Source organism: Euphorbia lathyris, chromosome 2, assembly GCF_963576675.1.
Source record: "Euphorbia lathyris chromosome 2, ddEupLath1.1, whole genome shotgun sequence".
Classification (NCBI taxonomy): domain Eukaryota; kingdom Viridiplantae; phylum Streptophyta; class Magnoliopsida; order Malpighiales; family Euphorbiaceae; genus Euphorbia; species Euphorbia lathyris.
The window spans coordinates 54,450,049-54,471,950 of NC_088911.1; the positions used below are offsets into that span (position 1 = coordinate 54,450,049).

General features: G+C 34.4%; 2 protein-coding genes across 6 annotated transcripts; both read left to right on the plus strand.

Moving 5' to 3' along the window:
- The first annotated feature begins 925 nt into the window (after window positions 1-925).
- On the plus strand, window positions 926-9,311 carry LOC136218252 (serine/threonine-protein kinase Nek2-like). 3 transcript variants are annotated; one of them, XM_066005041.1, is made up of 15 exons: window positions 926-1,251; window positions 2,362-2,527; window positions 2,715-2,781; window positions 3,017-3,082; window positions 3,355-3,401; window positions 3,503-3,548; window positions 3,662-3,742; window positions 3,838-3,880; window positions 4,016-4,065; window positions 4,153-4,234; window positions 4,334-4,383; window positions 4,527-4,600; window positions 5,558-5,609; window positions 7,574-8,026; window positions 8,527-9,311. In XM_066005041.1, the coding sequence occupies exons 2-15, from the start codon at window positions 2,442-2,444 to the stop codon at window positions 9,154-9,156; spliced, it is 1,827 nt and encodes a 608-aa protein (XP_065861113.1). In that variant the 5' UTR covers window positions 926-1,251; window positions 2,362-2,441; the 3' UTR covers window positions 9,157-9,311. The 3 variants fall into 3 exon arrangements, with proteins under 3 accessions (XP_065861113.1, XP_065861115.1, XP_065861114.1); XM_066005043.1 differs by lacking the exon at window positions 926-1,251 and adding an exon at window positions 1,394-1,476; XM_066005042.1 differs by lacking the exon at window positions 926-1,251 and adding an exon at window positions 1,501-1,635.
- Window positions 9,312-9,418: 107 nt separating this feature from the next.
- LOC136218253 (uncharacterized) lies at window positions 9,419-14,074 on the plus strand. Of its 3 annotated transcripts, none has more exons than XM_066005046.1 (3): window positions 9,419-9,906; window positions 10,993-12,125; window positions 12,542-14,074. In XM_066005046.1, exons 1-2 carry the CDS (start codon window positions 9,622-9,624, stop codon window positions 12,109-12,111), a joined length of 1,404 nt encoding a protein of 467 aa, XP_065861118.1. In that variant the 5' UTR covers window positions 9,419-9,621; the 3' UTR covers window positions 12,112-12,125; window positions 12,542-14,074. The 3 variants fall into 3 exon arrangements, with proteins under 3 accessions (XP_065861118.1, XP_065861116.1, XP_065861117.1); XM_066005044.1 differs by having other exon boundaries at window positions 10,993-12,153; window positions 12,542-14,073; XM_066005045.1 differs by lacking the exon at window positions 12,542-14,074 and having other exon boundaries at window positions 10,993-12,346.
- Window positions 14,075-21,902: the final 7,828 nt, after the last annotated feature.

Consider the following 21,902-nt stretch of genomic DNA (forward strand, 5'->3'; position numbering starts at 1 on the left):
CTATTACAGTTTACTGTTGGAAAAAACTGTTTTTTAAAAAGCAGAAATTCTCTATTTTTATAAAAAGTTTTTTTTTCAGTTATGAAAGTCAAATAGAAGATATCTAACTAAACATCTAAAACTCTTTATTTTAAAGTGAAAAGGTAAATAAAAAAAATTGAGTAACCAAGCACTTTTTGTATGGATTGAATTTGGAGAGAATTGGATAGTTATACCATGAACTCATATTGATGATATGGTTTATTCTGTTTTTGTTTTAAAGTTGTTGGGTTCCGTTTGTGTCTTTTAGAAAGGTTAGAAAACCTCTCATTCCCTTACTCTTTCTGAAACCTTCAAAACAAACGCCCCTTAGTGATTTAAGGAGAACAAACAACTAATTGATTTTAACTCTATAATTTAGCAGGCTAAATAAGCTTTATACTTTAATATTATAGGCACTTTGGCGATTTTTATTTGTGATTAATTTTCATATTATAGACTTTTTTATTTTCATTTTGTTATATTATTATTAACTGATTTAGAAGCGTAATTAATATTAGAAAGTTTGATGTGACAGTTAATAAATACTGTATGTTAATGAAGCGTCAAATTAATCCGTTCCAATTTTTGATTTTGTAATGATAAAATTAATTTTGCTTTATACGTTAAGCTAACTTTACTTTCCTTAAAAAAAAAAAGATAGCAATAAATTGGTAGCTTTATCATTTTTAATTAATAATTCATTCAATGAGTGATAGTAAAAACTGGAAGGTTAAGCCCAAAAGAGGCCCAATGTTAATAAAAGTGGGCGGGGCGGGATGATGATAGGAAAGGGCACAATAGAAGAAAGAGCAGGATGGTGATCGAAGCAACGTCGTTTTAAAAGACGAGTCCATAGATGGATATTATGTAAACTCATGATCCCACTCGTGCGTGCGCAATTTGAAATCAAACAAAAGTCCCTTTCAGTTGAAGAATGGAATCCAAAAATAGAATACATAAACAGAGACACTGTACTGATGATGACATTGCACTTCTCTCTCCTTCATTTTCAAATTTTAAATCCTTTCCTTTCCTTTCCTTTCTTTTCAATTCTCATTTCCTCTCTCTATTACACAATAAAGTAATCATTTTTAGTAGGTGAACTTTTCTCTGCTACTACTGTATTGTATTGTAGTATTATACACGAGTCTTCTTCTTCTTCCCCTCACTCTCTTTTCCTACAATTTCTACTTCTTTCTTTGTGGAGGGAGGAGGTATCTACAATTTCAGGTACTTCTCTTTTTCATTTCTTTTTCTCCGTATTTTCCTTTTCTATTTCTGTTTCATTTTCCTTTTTTTTTATATATATGTTATTTCAGTTAGGTTCCTTGTCTTTTCTCATTATTCCACTTTGCTTTATTTGATTTCTACAAAAAAAATTACTGTAGATTTTTCTTTTGCTGGTTTTGCATTCGGTTCTTTCAACTGTTTGTTATGTTGGTGTATATTCTCGAGGTGGTTGATCGATTTTCTTGTTCGTATTTCACATGCATAAGAAAGAAAGAAAAAATTCATTACAGATTTGTCCTTTTACTAAGACCTATAAATTAATCCCAAATTATGAATGTCCTTAGACGTATCATCAAGTGCAGGCCACTGTCATTCATCTGTTGGGTACATTGAGATATTGTTTCTACATGTTTGAAGAGCTTGTATATTTGTTGTAGGATGTAATAATAAGCAATAAATAGAAAATTCCAGCACGCTTTTATGAGTTCTTGCCAATCTGCTTCTTTATCTTTGGTTTCACTGGCACTTTTTCCAATCTATATTTATCTATTTGGTTCTTGAGGTCAGCTAGATACTCTTTAAGGTCTTATTTAATCAATTCATTTTCGCTCATTGAAGTTTGATTTTTGATACTTTCGTCATTGCGATTACTGAGCTTGGTAAAGTTCAAATTTGGCACTACTCAAGGGCTTCTTTGTCAGTGTCATGCCATGATCTTCAACTTCATATGTTTGCTTATCTCAAGCATCTAAATTTTTGCTCTTTATGTGCCATTTCAGATCTCTATATTGATTCACATGTGTCCAAGTGGTTATGTACTATTTTGTGCATTTATGTGCTATGGTGTGAGCTTTACTTGCTTTTATTATAACTTCACTATGTAATGTAAGATCCAGTTGCGATCGTATACAGACCACTATTTGGTTGCAAACTAATTTTGGATATATTTTTTTACTAAATCAGCCAGTATGCCGTGTTTATTATCTGAATTTATTGTTTAAGCTGGCTTATAATTATTTTCTATAGTGTGATTCACTCTCTAACTTACTTTATTTATGGGTTACAATTTTGAGTTTTTTTTTTTTTTTTTTTTTTTTGTTGTTGTTGCAGATACTTGGTGCTCGGTATGCTATTTGTTTGGAAGTTCATTTGAATGCCTGAAGGATTGGAAGGGGCTCATTGAACTTACCATGGAGCAATATGAAATTCTAGAGCAGATAGGCAAAGGTTCCTTTGGTTCAGCTCTTCTTGTGAGGCATAGACATGAACAGAAGAAGTGAGCTTGTTTCTGACATATTAATGTGCATGCATTTGCTATGCCTGTTTTTTCTGTAAATGGATCTATTTCTTTTTAATCTTTCCCATGTTCTATATAAGTCTACCTTGTGAGATGGATGACTGATCTTTTGTTTTTTTAATTCATTATATAGTAACTTGTTATATCATTTCTTCTTTCCTTCTAGGTATGTCATGAAAAAGATCCGTTTAGCTCGTCAGACTGATAGAGCCCGCAGGTCTGCCCGACAAGAGGTAAGTTTAGAATGGGAATGTAATACATGCGTGTTACACTGTAGGTACTTAAGTTTGATTGCTGGGTGTTCTGCTCGTTATTATCCCAAAAATAGAAAACTTGAAGGATATGCAATCGCTCAATTTCTTTTTTCCTTTTTGGTGCTCTATAATTTCTTATGTAAAAGTTTGGTGCCTATATCTATCTAAACTTTTGGTTTTTAATGTAATAGGCTATATTGTTCTTTTCCTGCAGATGGAGCTTATTGCAAGAGTTAGAAATCCATTCATTGTGGAGTATAAGGATTCTTGGGTGGAGAAGGTGAGCATAAGTACTCTGCACCTGTGACTTTAACTATGTTATTGTGCTATTGAGTCATCAATGAATGGGTCTCTAGTACCTATCCGTGATTATTTATCTCATGCTCTTTGGGTTTTGCTGATTATTTAGTAATGTTTTAGCTGTTTAATGGTATGCTAAATGTTATGCTTCTTTTACATTGCAATGTTTATGTGTTCTCCTGATCCCATTTCTATCTTTTGGAATTTGTGTGTATTGTTCGTGAGTTTGACAATTTGGTGTTCTTTTTCCAGGGATGCTATGTATGCATCATCATAGGATACTGTGAAGGTGGAGACATGTAAGTTTTGAATCTTGCTCATTTTCTAGACACTCTTTTTAGGTCTGTGTTTCGTGAATGTTGAATCCTTGGTCTTTGATCTTGAATATCTATTTATGCAGGGCGGAAGCTATAAAAAGAGCTAATGGTGTTCATTTTCCCGAGGAGGTAGTTACTTTTGTCACACCTCCTTTTAACTTTCAACTACCTGTGGGTTCATGTAGCTGTTAAGATTAATGTTATCTTGCCTCATTGATGTTTTCATGTTAACCTTTTTTCAGAAACTTTGCAAGTGGCTAGTTCAACTACTAATGGCATTGGAATACTTGCATGCTAATCACATACTCCATCGAGATGTCAAAGTTAGTAAATTCTGTTTTTTTTTTGTTAGTTAATTATTCAGCCTCCAATATTTAAGTCTGACATGTCGTAAATATATTTTTGCTGATTGCTGCAGTGTTCAAATATATTTTTGACAAAAGATCATGACATTCGTCTAGGTAAATAAACGTTACATTTTTAAATATCAGTTGTGATTGTTTAAATTTGCTTGTACAAAATAATCCAGCTCTTTGATTTGTAATATTGGCTATATTAATCATTGAGAACTAAAAACATATACATATTGGTTGCAGGCGATTTTGGTCTTGCTAAAATGTTGACTTCTGATGATTTGGCTTCTTCTGTGAGTATTATGCCTACATTTGGCTTATATCTGTCGGTTTATCACCTGGTCAATTTGATTATAATGTTAATTCTGCTATTGATACAGGTTGTTGGAACCCCCAGTTATATGTGCCCTGAACTTCTTGCAGATATACCTTATGGTTCGAAGTCAGACATTTGGTCCTTAGGTAAGCTGCATTATTTGTTGAACTATGAAGCTTATCTAAGCTTGGCTGATGGGAATTTATTTTTGCTAACTGGTCTATGCCTAACGCAACATTCTTCAGGATGCTGCATATATGAAATGGCTGCTCACAAACCAGCATTTAAAGCTTTTGTGAGTTGCTGCTTTTTCTGTTTACAGATTTAATACGGATATGCTTACAATACAAGTTAAATTAACCATTTATTTTTGTTTCCTCTTCTCTTGTATTTATTCTGCACAGACAATAACTATGTTTGGTTTTCCTTTCGAAACAGGACATGCAAGCACTGATTAACAAAATAAATAAGTCTATAGTGGCTCCTTTACCTACAGTTTACTCTGGGCCGTTGTAAGTCTACCTCAATCTTTATTAATGTGTTATCCTATCTGTCTGTTTGAAATTTTACATGTTATATACTCAATCCGTCCCATGAATTACGAATATATGCAAAAAAGTGTGTGCACGCTGAACAAGAAAAGTTAGTTAATTTTAACAAAATAATATATTTTTAAAATCCCGAATCATTTCGGGACTAAGGCTTTATTGTTGTAATACATTTTTAAAAATTTTCCTAATTTACCCTTCTGCTATAAACAATGTATTTAATTAATTGTTTGGTTTCTCTTTCTCAAGTAAATTAAATTTTTGGAACTATACATTAATAACACATTTTGAAGTCCAATCTAGGCCTTATATGGAGCCAAGACTCTTGGAGAATGAAAATTTAAAAGTGAAAATTTAAAATTAGAGCCAAAGATTCTTAAACATTTTCAAATGAAATTTTATGCTAAAAAAAAAATTTGTTAAAGGAATTGTTAAAATGAAAATATTGAAAATTATGGGTTTAAATGGTTTAGATGGGGGCAAAAGTATTAATGGTATTTCATTTTCAATGTCTTGAAATTACAAATCTACTACTAACAAAAGTAACTTATAATTATCCTAATAATTAATGATTGAATTTAAGCCATCATTTTTTTTATAATATTAAGCCATCAAAATTAAGGGTACATTAGTTAACAAGCTAAAATTAGTTATGTGCATATTTTATGGGACGTCAAAAATGCACTTTTTTGCACATATTCGTTAGATGAAGTGAGTATGTGTCAGTAATGTTTAAAAATCTATAATTATTAATTATATATTGTGAGATCTTTAGTCATCCTAATATAGTAATACAAAGAAAAGTGCATCTTCCTGTTTATGCATTTTGAACAGGCATCATTCCTCTTATTTATTTTCTATGATCCTTAACTTTGATATACTAAGGGTACTGATCTGTTTTAGTTTTGTATAACTTTTCAGCCGAGGTCTTATTAAAAGTATGCTACGGAAGAATCCAGAACTTAGGCCAAGTGTAAGTTTTCTTTTCTTCAATTCATTCTTTTAGTATTATATAATCATCTGCATGGAAATTTAACATGAATGAAAAGGTTTATTCGCAATATTATTAGTTTCCACTTCTCTTCTGCCATAGTGATTAAGAGGTTTTTGTTAGGCCCTAGTCTCAGGACTCAGCTTTGGAAAGTTACACTCACGAGGTGTTTGGCTTTAGTCATAGCAAAAGGATGTCTTGTTAAGATTGTCCTTGTATTCTTTTCTTATTATTCTTTTTGTAACAGAGAGAATTGAGAGAAAAATCTTTTCTATATTGTATAGGAAGGGTACAGGTATTTATATACCAAATTAGAGCTCAAACTAGGAAAGTTAATCAATGCTAATCAATTCCTATGATTATGCCTATCATGTAGCTAATTACAGCTATGACCATCTGTAACACTTATTATTAAATATAGTACGTCAAGTTACCTACATCATTTATCTAAAGTTCTGAACTAGAAAAAGACCTCACCAGACTATACTTCCATCTACGCCATATCAAATCAACAGAACAAATAGCCAAAAAGGAAAAAAGAGTTGAGGGGAAGAGGGTGGGGCTGGGGCTGGGGAAGGGAGAGAGGGAGGGAAATCTTTAATTGGATATGTCATATAATTATTGTTTGACTGACATAGGATAGGATAACTTGACTTAAGGGAGTTGAATAAGAAGCCTACTGTACCAGATCAATTAGTGGCATAAATGTTATGCCCACCTCCCCTTCTAGTACTTGGAAATGGTAAAATCATCTTCCGTTTTAGGGCCAGTGTTTCCTCGAGTATGATAAAAGGGCGGCCCGGTCGCACTACGCGTCCCCGCTGAGCGAGGGTCCGGGGAGGGGTCCCACCACAAGGGTGTACTGGGGGCAAGCCTTCCCCTGCCAATTTATTTGGCAAGAGGCCGCTCCTAAGACTCGAACCCGTGACCTCTTGGTCACACGACAACAACGTTTACCCTTTCCTCGAGTATGATATGAGGAAATATTTTTGAAGAGCACAGAAGATGGATGTAGGAAAAGAAAATTGATGATAATGATGGTCAAGAAGGTCTGCGGTTGATAGTGAGTGTCTTATTATTGCTTTTGCAGTTTTTGCTATTTCAAGTCTCTTATCCATCTTCATTAGTCTTTATTGATCTAGAAACCATTGGTTGTAAATTCATGCATATTAGATTAAATTTATTGTTAGCAGTTTCATTATATAAGCTTAGGTGTCTTGTGTTCTGAAGTTTTTTTTTTTTTTTTTGGCACCTTTGTTGGCTAAATAGGTGAAACATTGTAAAAGGAAAGGACAAAATAATAGCAGAGAAATCAAAAGAGTCGTATTTTTTGTTTACTAGCCTGCCTTCTCACATAGGCAGAGAAAACAAAATACCAAAAATCTGGTATTATTAGCTAAATCTATGACTCTTAATTCAAAATAATTCAAAAAAGATCTGCATTAATATCTAAAAACCTCAACTCTGAGTGTAGGCCTTGAATAACTATGGAATCAGCTGCTAGTCCAAACTGATTGTTAGGAGCCAATTTCAACACAAGTCCTTCTTGATAAACCTATAAGTGCAGGGTTAATTCTGGGTCTATAAATGCATACCTGTGTTGGCTAGAATATTAGGAAACCTAAATTATGAACTACTTGATGAAAATCTATAGGAGACTAGGAAAGACATCTAGCTGGCTAGAACTCTTTTCATTTATATGGTTGTTGAACTACTTTGTTTGAAATTCATACTCGCAGTTTGGGCCTGAAATTTTGTCGGTGACACTTTTGATTAGTAAAGTTTTGGCAAAGTCCATCTTGTTTCATATTGAGCTCAAATGTTATTGCTAGGGTGAACTTTTTTCACTGTATTTACTTCTGAAGAAGTAAGTTTGTATGATGAGCTTCAGGCTTCCAAGTTTCATCTTTGTATGTCTTGCTTAAAAGTCACTTTTTATGTGCCAGGCTGCAGACTTACTCAATCATCCACATCTTCAACCTCACCTTCTCAAGGTTCAACTAAAGTTGAATAACCCTAGGCGGTATACTTTTCCTGTCCATTGGTCCGACTCCAATTTTATGAAGAAAACTAGATTCTCTGATGCAGAAGCAGTTCCTACTTTTACTGAGAGAGAGAAACGGCGATCATTCATTAGTGACAGAGCATTGAATCCTAGTATATCTGAAAATGAACTAGACTCTTCAGATTCTTCACAAAGAATAGAGCATATTCCGAGATACTTAAATCAAAATTTCACAGATTTACCGGTTGCTGTTGTTCATAAGGAGAGTAATATTGATAAAGCTTCGTGCACAGCTGTCAAGACTCCACGAATGGTGCCAGGAAAAGTTTCTGCTACTCCAAGGAGGCAGATGACAACTTCAAGGATACCCCATACTGGTTCTAAGCGTGACTTGGTAAGTCTACTGTAAAGTATAGAATTTGAACCTAGGACCTTCTTTCGTTACTCTATTTTAGCTGTGGGACGATCTTCCCAATATACTCTATTTTAGCTTCTGATATTTCATTGCGGATGATTAGAACCTAGGACCTTCTTTCGTTACTTAGCTTGTGAATGGTCAAAAGATGGCTGCTATACATTATATTGACATGGATCACTGAATGCCTTAATAGTTTATTTTATGCCCTTGCGAAAAAAGAAACCTTGATTTTAAAAAGGGTGGGTTAGTTAAATACTTAGAGTCTGCTGGTTTTGGGGCAGCTGGTCTTGGTGCTCTCTTTTGGCAGCCTAGTAACTTGTGCCGATGTATGGGCTTCAGCTGTCATCTTTTGGAATCCCTAGGCAATATTGTGTGTATCATACCAAAATTCAATCCATAAAGCTAACAAGTAAAACAACGTTATGGGTGTCTAGCATTGTGATTGCACTATATTTATGACATACTTGTATTTGCAGCTTCCAGTGTCATGCACTCCAGCAAGCAAATCTTGTCACCCTGCACGCAGAGCTTCTCTTCCATTCTCCAGAAGAGCTGGAAACTCACCAACCCCATACAAGGCTAATGCCGGTCTTCCTAGTATGGAGTCTCCAGATGTTTCTGTCAATGCTCCCAGAATTGACAAGATTGCCGAATTTCCATTGGTTTCATCAGAAGATCCTTTCATTCCCATCCGTGGAACATCATCCAATTCAGCACAATGCTCTTCATCTCCAGGCAGTGTTGACCGCTCAATTACAAAGGATAAATGTACTATCCAGGTTCTGGACAGAGCTGTTACCAAGCCTCATTTGTCTGAACCTAACAATGAAATTGGACAGAATGGAAGTGATTGCACGGAGCATAATCCAACAACTACTATTTCAAGTAATTCCTCTTTGGATTCACGGCATCGCAGGTTCGACACGTCGTCATACCAACAGCGTGCAGAGGCATTGGAAGGGTTACTGGAGTTCAGTGCAAGGCTCTTGCAGCAGGAACGTTTTCAAGAGCTGGGGGTGCTGTTGAAGCCATTTGGACCTGAAAAGGTTTCTCCCAGAGAAACTGCAATTTGGTTGGCAAAGAGCTTCAAAGAGACTGCATTGTAGAAGATGACCTTGATATCTCCTCGTGGTTGTTGTCACTTGTATATGTCATGTAGCTTAATTTCTTTAGCAGTTAATCGAGGCATGTATTCAACCTTCAAGGAATTGCTATGGAAATTTTTATTGCAGCCATTAAATTTAAATTTATGCCAAAAGTATTCCAAAAGTGCGCACTTGGGAAAAGAAGGCCAATTAGTTAGCTATTTGCAAGCACATCATGGTAGTTAGTTTGTTCGAGTGTCTAATTCAATTGGTAGGTGTTCCTCAAAGAAAAAAAAGATCACATCTCGGCCAAATTCAAATTGCAAAATGAATTCCCAAATTGTACATAGTTGCACAAATTGATTTTATTATCACTTGCCAGTTTTTTTTTTTTTTTATGTGAGTGGCAGGAACTTAATTGCATCTTCTCAAGCAAGATGCATGTATTTCATGATTTGTAGTGTACAGTCGAACCAAAGAAGATAGATGGAGGAAGTTGACGTGTTAGAGCTTTACGAGCTTCATTACTCTGATCTTGTTTTACTTTCTTCATTATCCGCTTCCGAATGCGATGTTTTGGTATCTTCAACAGAAGACCAAACGAGACTTGAAACAATTAGGAGAACCGTAGTGGAAACCCTAGGCCCTGAAGGCTCGGGTCTCCTCTCCATTACCGGTGTCCCTAACGCTTCTCTTCTACGCCGCAACCTCCTCCCTCTGGCTCGCGACCTTGCTCTTCTCGACAACGACCGCCGCAAAAACGTTCTCAAGGTTTTTTTTTCATCTTTATTAATGTCATAATGACGCATTTGCTACTGCTGAAAATTTCTTATTATTTATTTGATTTATCCAAAATCCTGCGTTTCTACTTTCTAATGATTGGGTTATGGATTGATGTGATAACAGAGTGTGGATCACTCCAGTTATACGATTCTGGACTTTGATCAGAACTATTTACATTCAATGCTCTGTTTTGGCATTGACAGAGAAAATCTCAGTAGCTTCTTCCACTGTATTAAATTAAAAAAATTGGTTTTGCATTCATTAATTTGCAATAATTTGAATTCTAATTGCATATGATAGGGCTTATGTTGAATTACTTTTACATTAAAAATGAGGTGTGTTAATGGATTGCTTTCACATTAAAAATGAGGAAACCATGGTTAAACCTCATCTTCCTGCTGAAACTATTGTTACAACCTGGACTCACGAGGCCAAACTGTTTGAATGAAAGCCGAGGAAGAAGTTGAGAGGAGGAGAAGAGAATTCTACAAGAACGGAGGAAGAGATCAAAATGAATTCTTGTCAATGTTTCCAATCTACCTATTTTTTTATCTTATTTACTGCCTACTTGTGGCTATAGGAGGAAACTAAGCTAACTGACGATTGAATAAATTGACTACATGCGGCCTCACTTTTCTTAGCTTACTCTAAAACCAGAAGTCTGTTATTACCTTCCCTTACTTCAGTGACGGATCGGGGCGTGCGGGGCCAGGGGTTTTGAGCATCCACTGGTAGTCGTAAAACTTATTAGAAGCTGTGTACAAAGCCTTGATTTTTTTTTTTCTTCAAAAGCTCCCAAAAAATATAAATTGATCACCCATAGATCACATAAAGCACTAGTTATTACTGGAATCGTCACCACCTTAGTCTAACCTGTGACAAGTTGATTATGAAGGATAACAGTGAATATGTGTGGAAAGATAACACCTTTTTTATGAAGATCCTATCATATGCATAATTTTCCAATCATTGTGCTTCTGTTACCTTCACCTTGTGGTTTATGTGTGGATATCTGTATTAATCTAAGTTTTTCTAAGAGTGTTGTATATTGCTGTTTTGTTTCATAACATCCAGGAGCACAACTTGGGGGGTGATGTTCCTCTCAAAAATCCTGACAGAAGTGTGTCTTCTTTTGCAATGCAACTTAAATACGCAGAAGCTCTGGAATCTGCTCCTGGTAAGCCAAACCAGGGCATTCATCTGCACTCAATTTCTGAAGAAACTCAAATTCATCTGGATGTTGATAAAGTAGGAAATATTCAGGGTGGCAAATTTGATAACCTTGCCAATGCATTTAAAGAGCTTGGATATTGCATGATGGAGCTGGGGCTCCGTCTTGCTCAAATATGTGATGATTTCATTGGCGGGAAAGAGTTGGAACGTAGCTTGTTAGAATCTGGCACAGCAAAGGGGCGCCTTATACATTATCATTCAGTCTTAGATAACCTTCTTATGAAAGAATACGGGAGAAGGAGGAGATCCACCAAAGAACAGGCTACTTCCAAAGAGGACAAAGCAAAATGCTTAGGAAATAAGCAAAAACAATTACAGGTGGTAAAGTCGACTACAAACAACAACAAGACTGGATCATGTCTAAATTATTCTGATCTATGGCAGCAATGGCATTATGATTATGGCATATTCACTGTTTTGACCGCACCTATGTTTCTTTCGTCTTCATATTCATCGGAAAATATGGAGAAAGATCACTTTATCTCATCGTGTGATCAAGAATGCACTTATCCAAATGGGCATTCGTATTTACAGATCTTTGATCCCAAGAAGAATAATGTTGTGATGGTAAAAACTTCACCAGAGAGTTTCATCATTCAGGTTGGGGAATCTGCTGATATTTTATCAAAAGGAAAGCTTAAATCAACCTTACACTCTGTTTGCAGACCATTAAACTCAGAAAATATTAGCAGAGAAACCTTTGTCGTGTTTTTGCAGCCATCATGGAACAAAACCTTCACAATCTCAGATTATGCTGGGGAACATTGCAAGTCTGTTGATCATTTATCTAGCAAGGGAAATGGTGATGTCGAGCAAGACTCCAATGACTTCTCGCAAGATATTCTTAAAATTATACCACCGCTTTGGTCACGGTTGAAGGAAGGAATGACATTCGCAGAGTTCTCACGTGAAACTACCAAGCAGTACTACGGTGGCAGTGGTTTACAATCTAACAGATAGTTCCTCGCAATTCTGTATGATATAGAATGCAATTTTGTTAAGGTTCTTCCATCATTTATTTTATACCAAATTGCTTGATGCTTTTATTTGAATATGTTATATTATCTCATATGTACAAATCTGTTCATGTTTCTGTCTAGTTTTGTTCCTTATTATCACTCCCAAGTGTATAAACTAGTAGCACATCCTGTTGTTGACCAATCGATTTATTGAATTCCATACGGTTTTTGCATTATCCTTTTATTTTCAGCATCTACTTCTAGTTTGGACACTTAATTCTCTGATCCCGCCATTTGTAAAATTAGTGTTTGCTGTCTTTGGTTCATATGCTTGTATGAAGTATCTAAAATTTTAGTCACATCAACAAAATTGTAATCTTGGAGCTGCTTTAATATACTTGTTCAAATGTTTGATTGAGTTAATATTGTAGGTGCATGTCGATGGGGCTTACCTCTTGTAACAAGTGCTGGATTGTAAGATTTTGTTAAGGTATGTACGGAATTCTATTGGCTTGTGGTTTTTTTAATTTGAGTAGAAATTTGAAACCTGTACTTTTTAAGGAATCTTAATTGGCTATACAAGTATTGTTTGCTTTTTTTTAGAGATTTCGAGCATGCTCTTTTGAGATATACATATGCTTGAATTTCGAGTGTAATCACGTTTAAAGAGTCAACGAGTCAGAATTGGATAAAGGATGTATTTTCCTTTTGGTGTATCAACTTGCCTCAAGTATGCACATTTGTGATGTAGGCAAAGTAGCCTACTACCATGCAAAAATGTTTCACAAACTTCAATAATCTAACACTAAATTCTAAACAAATTTGTACTCACTTTTGGCCTGTAAGATTTAATTGGTTCGTTTTGTACCAGAGGCAGAGTGTTGGTTCAACCAACTCAAACTTGAAACACTGGAGTTGGATATATTTTGTTGATTCTCATAGAGATAGATTCTCATAGGGCAGCGTAATTAATTTAAGATCCCAATTCCAAGAAAATGAAAAGGAAAAAGCAATTAAAAATGGAGGCTGGCTCCTCAATCATTTAAGTTTCATTGGAAACTTGATGGTGACAAAAGCCATGGCAGGGTAGCACTTTAAAGTTCATATAGGGCGATCTAAAAGAATTTAAAATCTTCAAAAGAATTTGCTCCTAGTCCTAGGGTAGGGATATTAATATTCTATTATACGAATAAAACTGGGAAAAAGAGTAATTCAAATACAGAAAAAGAAGAATGGGGTAATAAACAAGATCCCTCTGGACTTTGATTTAAAAAACTGACTGACTTTCTGAATTTATACAGTGTCTTGTTAGTTTTCTTAACTTTTTTTAAATTAATTTTTTTGGTTACCTTAATTTGTTTAAAGTGATTTGTTGATCACCTGCTTATAGTGATCTTGTGTGGTCTATTAGTTTTCTGAACTTGATTAAGTGATATAAATTTCAATTTGTTCAAATTCAATCATGTTCTGCTAAGCGAGCCTTATCACTTTAAGCAAGTTCAGTGGGATAGCAAGACACTTTGTAAGTTGAAGAGCCAATCAAGTTTTTGGATAAATTTAGGGGCTCCTAACGTATTAAACCAAAAGGAATTGATAAAGAAAAAAGAGGCAAAAGGAATAAAGAGTAATTTGTATGAGCAGAAAGAGAAAGACGTTTAATAAAGCATGTTTTGTGTGTGATGAAAAAGACATGAGATGAGAAAATTACAAAAGAGCAGAGGAGAGTATGAATGGGGTGGTGGTGGTGATGACGCACATAAGCACGCGCATGTTAAGATTTGATAGGCAGGGCAGGGCAGGGCAGGACAGGACAGGCGTTGGTTTGTAGAAGAAGAAACCAGTTTTGTTTGGAAGTCCATGCTTGTCGGGGTTAGATGTTGCCAATACTTGTTCCCATTTTCAAAACTATTCCTTGCAGTTTCTTCATCTCAATATGTGACACACTTTCTGTTTTTCAGGGATTAAGAAAGTTCAGTTTCATCCCACAACCCGATTATCATTACTGCTAAATGCATTCCTTCATTCTAAATTGTACTATTTACCTACTTTTTTTTTTTACCAGCTTTTAGATAAAGGATAGATAAAATGGTAATAGTAATTAATTAAAAGGAAAGGTAAAAAAGGAAAAAAACTTGATTTCGATGATGTGTCAAATTGAGACCATAAAATATTAACCTGATAATAATATGACACGCTGCTGATTTGAAGATATGACAAATATGCATATTTTCTTTTATCAAAATGAATACTATACGTATTTTCTTTTATAAAAATAGATACTGCATTTCTCTATTTACAAATTAATGAAATGACAATAGTCTTTGTTGTATTTTTCTTGTAATTAAGCATTTAATTAACTACTACTTGAATTAGCTGCTAATTACTTTAGTTAAAATTATTAGGGTAATTAATTTATTAGTCCCTATATTTTGACAAAACACACTGTTTAGTCCATGTATTTTCAAAAACACATGGTAAGGTCCCTAACCTTTTTCTCAGTGAACTGTTTAGTCCTTCCGTCTGTTTGTTAGATTTTTTACCATTTATGAATTCGAAAATGACTAAATTACCCTTTACTATTTATCAATCAAAAGCAATTCGCACCTCTATGTCTTTCTCTCACAACTCGCGCTCATAAAAAAAATGGAGAAATGATTGAATCCCTAACCCATAATTGAATCACTCATGCTCACTCTTCCTGTTAGAATTGAAGGTGGAAATCCTCTTACTCTTAATGGTGAGTGTAATTTGACTCAAATCCAAATTGACTAACAGAATCTTCATGAGAGTCTAACGGCAGGGACTAAACAGTTCACCGAGAAAAACGTTAGGGACCAAACAGTTCATCGAGAAAAAAGTTAGGGACTTTACCGTATGTTTTTAAAAATACAAGGACTAAACAGTGTGTTTTGTCAAAATATAGGGACTAATAAATTAATTACCCAAATTATTATAAGGTGAATAAATGTTGAAGAAGCACAATCGGTACTCCAAAAGTTTAACTTCTCACTGAGGGTAAATTAATAGAAGCACCTGGTATTCCATGTCAATTGGAGGACCTTTCATACATATTTTGACACATGTAATATGGACACACGCATATTATAAGAGGTCTCACTATTTTAATTATTACATGAAGTCACAATACACGTATCCAAATATGAATTGGGGATCCTCCGAATGACATGGAAAACCGGATGCTTAATATAAGAATTCCTCACTACGAGCTATGTAACTAAGTTAGTTAAATGGTCAATGTGTGGTTTAATTTGTTTATTTGAAATGAAAAGGTTTAATCTTGAAAGTTGAAAAAACTATGGGCTTAATATGTTTCTGCCCGTAATAATAAGGAAAACAAAACAAGCATACATTGGAGCAGAGGCTATAAAATTACATAGATCCAATCTTACAATACAAAATTGACATGCAATTTAGTATTTGAGTTTAGTTTGGGTTGACACTAAATTTTTTGGGTTGGGTTAGTGTTGAGTTACTAATTCAAAAATGATACGAATATTTAAAATTATTGTAAATAAAGGATTAACTAGCACGTAAAGATACCTCAAATGAAGAAAATTGACGCACATATATACAGAGTCATAGATTCCTAAATTAGCAATGTGAGGTATTTGTCACGCTCTTGTCACGTCTAATTTATTTGGTGTATATCGCAAATATCAAATGTGACACCACCAATAGCCACGTCTCTAATATAATGTAAACAAAGTCTAACGCACAAAAGGTGTTCAAATAGAGATGATTGCTTCACATATATAAATATTTATATAACTTCCAAATTTAGCATTGGGGATATTTAACAATTATCATATTCTCTCATATTTTTGCATGTCATCTTAATTAATAAAAATAAGAAAATTATTATTATTACTTGAAAAAACGATTCATACCTCTCGTATTTTTACATGTCGTCATCCCTAATAGAGATGGTAAAATTACATGTGATCTGTAAACACATTAGTAGTATGTAAAGCTTTGGCGAGAAGATGAAATGAATTGAGTATATTTTGTGTGTGTACTATGCATCTTGTATTTATAGGAGAATCAGGGTGCATGTCCTAAATAAGCGCAGAGGTCCACGCAGCAGTCAGTCAATAGTGGGAGACTATTGTCAAATAGAAACGGTTGTAACAATAACATTTTCGATTCCACGAATCACAAAGTTAGATGAATGATGTCTTATTGGTCCACATGTATTATGATAAATTATATATATCATGTGTCCCCATCCTCCAACCGAAGTCTCCAGACCGAAGTCTCCAGACCGAAGTGCTTCATGAATTCGTTGTGGTAGATGACCAAAGGTCGAATCCTTGTGGGCCTTGGCTTGTATAAGGCCGAAGGTAGCATTCATATGAGGATAAGGTTCATCTCGTGAATGGACAAAGTTATTAGTTGAACTATTGAAAATCTCTATGTGATTTGAGAAATCTTTTGATCACATATTTTTTTTTTTTTTGATGTCTTTTGTTTTAAGGGAGAAGTAGTTAAAATGTGTTATAGTAGCATTAATTATTGATAGACCACGTGAAACTGAAAATATGGCGTCACCTTTACTACATTTACCGTTGATGTTTTGAATTTCTAGTATGTATTGTTTTCATCATGTTGTTTCTCGTCAATCAGTGGTACTAATTACTGTCGTTTTTTACTTTTGGATTTCTTTAGGACAATGTAATGATTAAAAACCCTTTTATTAATTGTGCCATCTCATAAACTTCCTCTAGGAGCCTATAAAAAGGAGAAGTAGCTTCAAGGGGACTTTCTATTTTTTCTCATCTACCTTTGCCAATTTCTTCAGAATTTGAAACAATGAGTTTCTGACTCCTTTGCTTTTTAATTTTTTTTTGTTGTTGTATAGCAGGTTTGAGAGAAAAGAATTCCAAAAAATCTCCCCACCTTGAAAATCTTGAAGATTCGATCTCGTTCTTAAATATACACAATGCAGTAATGGATCCTCAAAAATCAAAGTTCACCAAAGATGATGAAAATAACCCAAAACATAAAAAAAATGCCTCCTCCAATCAAGTGAATACATTGGTTTATGATTAGCCTTCAACTCTAACAGTCGACGAACTAATAAGGGTTGTGGCCTCTTGTCCTGAATTAAATAATATGGATGTCAACCTTCATTTTGAGGAGTAAAGAGGAGTTTTTTCCTCCTCTAGGGTACTTGGGGGTGTTTACTGATATCTCCCTATTTTATAGTGTTTTTAGTGCTAGTTTAGCTTGTTCTGGTTTAATTTTTGGTTATTTTTTTATCTTAATTTAATAGTATAGGGTTGATTTTGTTATTTTATCTTTCTTATGGCATGATTAGTAATTTCAGAGACTTTAGGGGACCATTGGAGCACTTTTGGATGAAGCTGAGGACCAAAGGAGTGAAAATTCTATTTTTGGGCGGCTGAAGACAAGTTATCTCGATGCGACATTTCATCTCTTGCTGAGACAACCCTTGTCTCGCCGAGACGAGACGGACAAAGAACTGCCAAGCGCCTCCTTGATCTCCACATTTCGGCCTGATGCTCCCTAAACCCTTTTAAAGACTTGGGAAATGCCAATTTTACCTCTGTTACATTATGGTTTTCTCCTCAACACTATAAATAGGGAGATATCTCTTTTGTAATGGAGGATCCACTTTTTCTATCGGTTATTATATTTCATTATTATATTTCAGAACCATTTTCTTTTTAGCTTTTAGTTTTTCAATTTGTATTTCATTTTCTGAAGAACAATTGACGGGTGGAGGCCGATCTTCCTTCTTGTAAACAATTTCGATAATCGGGTTTTAGATCTCTCTTTCCCTATTATCTTTTGCTTTTACATTTAATGGAGATGTTTATTATCATTTACATTTACTCTATTTGCCTGATTAGCTTGTCTATGAATTAATCCTCATCCAATCTAGGATGGGGTGAGATTGGTTGTATGAATATGTGTGCATATGGACTTAGGGTTTATATAATTGCTATTGATTGATCAGTTTATGTATGCTTAATGCCTTGAGACCGATAGGAGCTAGGATTCTAGATAGATATGAGATCGACAGGAGATTATTTAGTCTGAACCTGCATAAATTGACCTCGCTAGGACACTAGGAGTGCGGCTTTGTGTCTGGGCTACGACTTTAGACTTAATCACCAAAGAACCTAATGCTTTGCATGACCTAGGTTATATTGCCTAACCAAGCTATTAATCAAATGCATGTAAATAGGTTATATAGGTCTTGATCATATACATATTGCTTATTAGGGTGATTACCGTCAATAGATAGCAAGAATATAAGTCTCAATTCCCTAAATCACACATAGGAATTAATCAAGGGATCCCACATTCTAGATTGTACCTATCATTATTTCACCAAACTTTACCTTGTTAATTGTTTACTTTATCATTTCAATTCATGTAGTTAATTACTTAACCCAATTTTATTCAACCCTCTAAATAATTATTTCAACTTAATTAGATTTATCAATTTGTAACAAATAGTCATTGTGTTCGATCTTGTGCTTAGCACAATATTACTTATTGTGATAGAATACACTTGTCCTGTTAACTGCTATATATTTTACAAGCATCATTTGCCCAACTTATAAAGTGAGGGATGTGGCTTCCTCTTATCAATGGGATGTTGAACGTGCTGAAGGAGTGTGACCTATGTCCCTGCCAAATTTTACCGAATGCATCTCTAGAGTTTCTTGCCTTTGCGAAGATTTAGATATTAACTTGATCAGGCCCTTGTTTTGGTCCTTATGGAAGCCCATAAAAAGACAACAGACGATATGATCTACTAGAAAATGACCAGTCATCGAAGGGCTTTTTTGATTGGCAAGGTGCAGAGTGTGAAAGAGTTTAAGCCAAAATGGTTGTTATTGAAGGGGCTATACCATTCCTAAAGGGGTTTATTCCAGTGGGTTTCCTTTTCAAACCAATTAGAATGAAGACCCTTATAACTTGAGCACTTAGAAGCTAGCACAAAATCTGACTGAAGAGGAAAAGGCCAGTCGCTAGTTTCTATTAAAATATTTTACCAAGTTGAACTATCCACTATGCTGGAGATGGTACTAACAAATGTTCATTCAACCCTTTATAATAAGAAGGGGAGGATCATTTATAGGGATGTTAAAGGCTATCAAAATATCTATGAAGGTGATTAGTTTTTTCAACTTCCTCTTTGTTTTTGGTTTTGGATGCTGGTACTTCTGCTAACATTTCTGTTTGTACCAACATGCTAGCTCATCTGCATGCTCTGGAAGAGGCCAACCCAGAGGAGGATAATATCAAATTTTATCCTCCTATAACTATAGGAGGAAACATTGAGGTTTTTCCTTCCACCGATATTAGAGGAAACACCGATGTTGTATGATAAGACCGTATCAACCACTAGGAATTCTGCTTTATTATGCCACTTTGTTCCAGCCATCTCCGATTGTGACCTTCATTTTCATACTTACTAAAAAAGGTATCATGCGACTATTAATTAACGGAGATAATATTGGCATTAGTCATACCAGATCAATCTTTAGGGCTTCAAAGTCTTTCTTAGTGATGATATTTACTGAAATTCTCGTATCTATGAACATTCTTCAAATTTTGAAGTCCTCAATCAACATTTCAAATAATAAGGTATCTTTATGGGACTACCTTAGCAAGTTTTTCACACTTTGGAATGATAAGTCAGAATTAGACTCGTACAATCACTCTTTGTCCTCAAAGATCCTTTTTTGTTTTATAGACATACCTTCTTGCGGCCCTCTGAAAATGACATTTATAACTCCCCTGGGCGTGCATTTGGCAAGGCATTTGTCACGTTGTTTAAGAATTTTCTTTGGGTTCTTCAAGAATTTATCAAACTTACCATGCTCTGCCTTTTATTGAATTTTATAGCCAACTGCTAACAATCTTCAGTTTCATGGCCATCACTCTTGAGAAACTCATAGTACGTCCCATTATGGGGATGTTTAGAGGTTTTGAGCTTCAGTTGGTATTATTTTTAATTTAATATAATATTTATTTTTGTGAAGCGTTCAATGGTTCAAAGTCACGCTCCACTTAATCTCGTGGTCTCATTTAGTCTTTATCTCTGCCATTTCTGGATTATTTTGAGGTGTTAACTAGACTCGACTTGTTTTTCAAAGAAGGGTTTAGGCTATCCCATCCTATTTCACGAAGTCCTTATCTTATTTTATGATATTTGGAAATGTTTTAGGTCATCGGGTTGTGAGCTCTTTCGACATTTCTTTTCTTCTACCATTAGACTCCATGGCATCAAAAGCTTTGTCTATATTCAACTGACAAATTTGACTCATAATCTTTTGGAACATTTCAATCCACTTTTGAAGGTCTATTGGTTCTAGCACCAAATAAATTAAGTCTTGCATGATTTTTCTCTCTAGTATAGATGTAATGAAGTGTTCCAAAAAACCGTTTGCCATTTGATTGAACGTCCAAATAGATTCGAGTAAGATTTGCTCATACGAGTAAACGACAACCTCTTTGAGTGTGGCAAGAAAAAGTCTGCACATAAGAGCATATGTGACAGTGGTAGTTTCTAAAGACCTTCAAAAAGTTTTGACATGAACAATATGATCTGCCAGTCTATTAATTTAGTGTCTGTAATTTCCATGGTTTTGAAAACCGAACCGGACCGACCGGTTCAACCCGATTCGACCGGAACCAATCATCATTCCGGGCCGGAGGTGGTTCGATTTTTAAATGCTTGAAAACCGGCCAGAACCGTCTAACCCGGACGGTTAAACCGTGACCCGTCTGAACCGATCGCGGTTAACCGGACTGATCGGGTTACATTTTGAAATGACTGCTTAACCACTAGACCACTTATTAATTTGTGTTTAATCTTAACAATATAGATATATATATAATCATTATAAAAAGTAAATATTTAAGATATTATTTATTATATTTCTTTTTTATCAAATTTTTTATATTTCTATAAATATTATACAAATATTATGTTATCATTTCAATACTCATAATATTTTATTAATATTTAAATATTTCATAATACTAATTATTTAGTTTTAAAAAATATGTTATTTATATTTTTTAGTCTTTTTATAAATTGAATTTTTATTATATCTTTAATTCATGATTGAATTTATAAATTTAATATTTTTAATTTTATTTATATAATTTTTATATGTTAAAATATGGATAAAATATTATTTTTTACATAATTTTTTTTAATACCGGTTGAACCTCGATTAAACCCCCTTAACCCTTTTTCCTTTTCGGTTCTTTGACCGGTTCGGTTTTGATAACCATGGTAATTTCAGGGATTCAAATATCACCATATCATTATGAAGTTCCTTACAAATAAGGTTGTACATGTTGAGCAATTTCCACAAGTGCACGGTTTCGCTTGTAGTAATAAAAAGATATCGCTCCCACAGGGAACGTTTTTTCACAAAAACTTATTTTAATACAGTTTAGACTACGTCTTTAGGTTTATATTATAGAAAATCATTTAATTGAATTGGATTGAATTGAATTGAATTAATCAGAATCAGATGAGAAATTTATGTTAGAAATTTAAAAAACAATTCTATCTGAGATTTGATCACGAGACATAAACTTTAGCATTTAAAATAAGGAAAGCATAAAACTTATTCGCATTAAGCAAAGAAAACAACTTTAACTTTGGAAAGATTATGGGCATGTAATAAATCGTAAATTCGTTCAATTAACATGCTTTGAACCGTAGAAATCTCTCTGGATCGGAGTAGATTTCTACCTTAATCAAATTGGTATTTA

Coding starts and splice junctions, on each gene's coding strand:
- LOC136218252 (XM_066005041.1), top strand. CDS start 2,442: ATGGAGCAATATGAAATTCTAGAGCAGATAGGCAAAGGTTCCTTTGGT. Junction 3,083..3,354: donor AGGATTCTTGGGTGGAGAAG/GTGAGCATAAGT, acceptor TTCTTTTTCCAG/GGATGCTATGTATGCATCAT. Junction 5,610..7,573: donor ATCCAGAACTTAGGCCAAGT/GTAAGTTTTCTT, acceptor TTTATGTGCCAG/GCTGCAGACTTACTCAATCA.
- LOC136218253 (XM_066005046.1), top strand. CDS start 9,622: ATGGAGGAAGTTGACGTGTTAGAGCTTTACGAGCTTCATTACTCTGAT. Junction 9,907..10,992: donor GCCGCAAAAACGTTCTCAAG/GTTTTTTTTTCA, acceptor CATAACATCCAG/GAGCACAACTTGGGGGGTGA.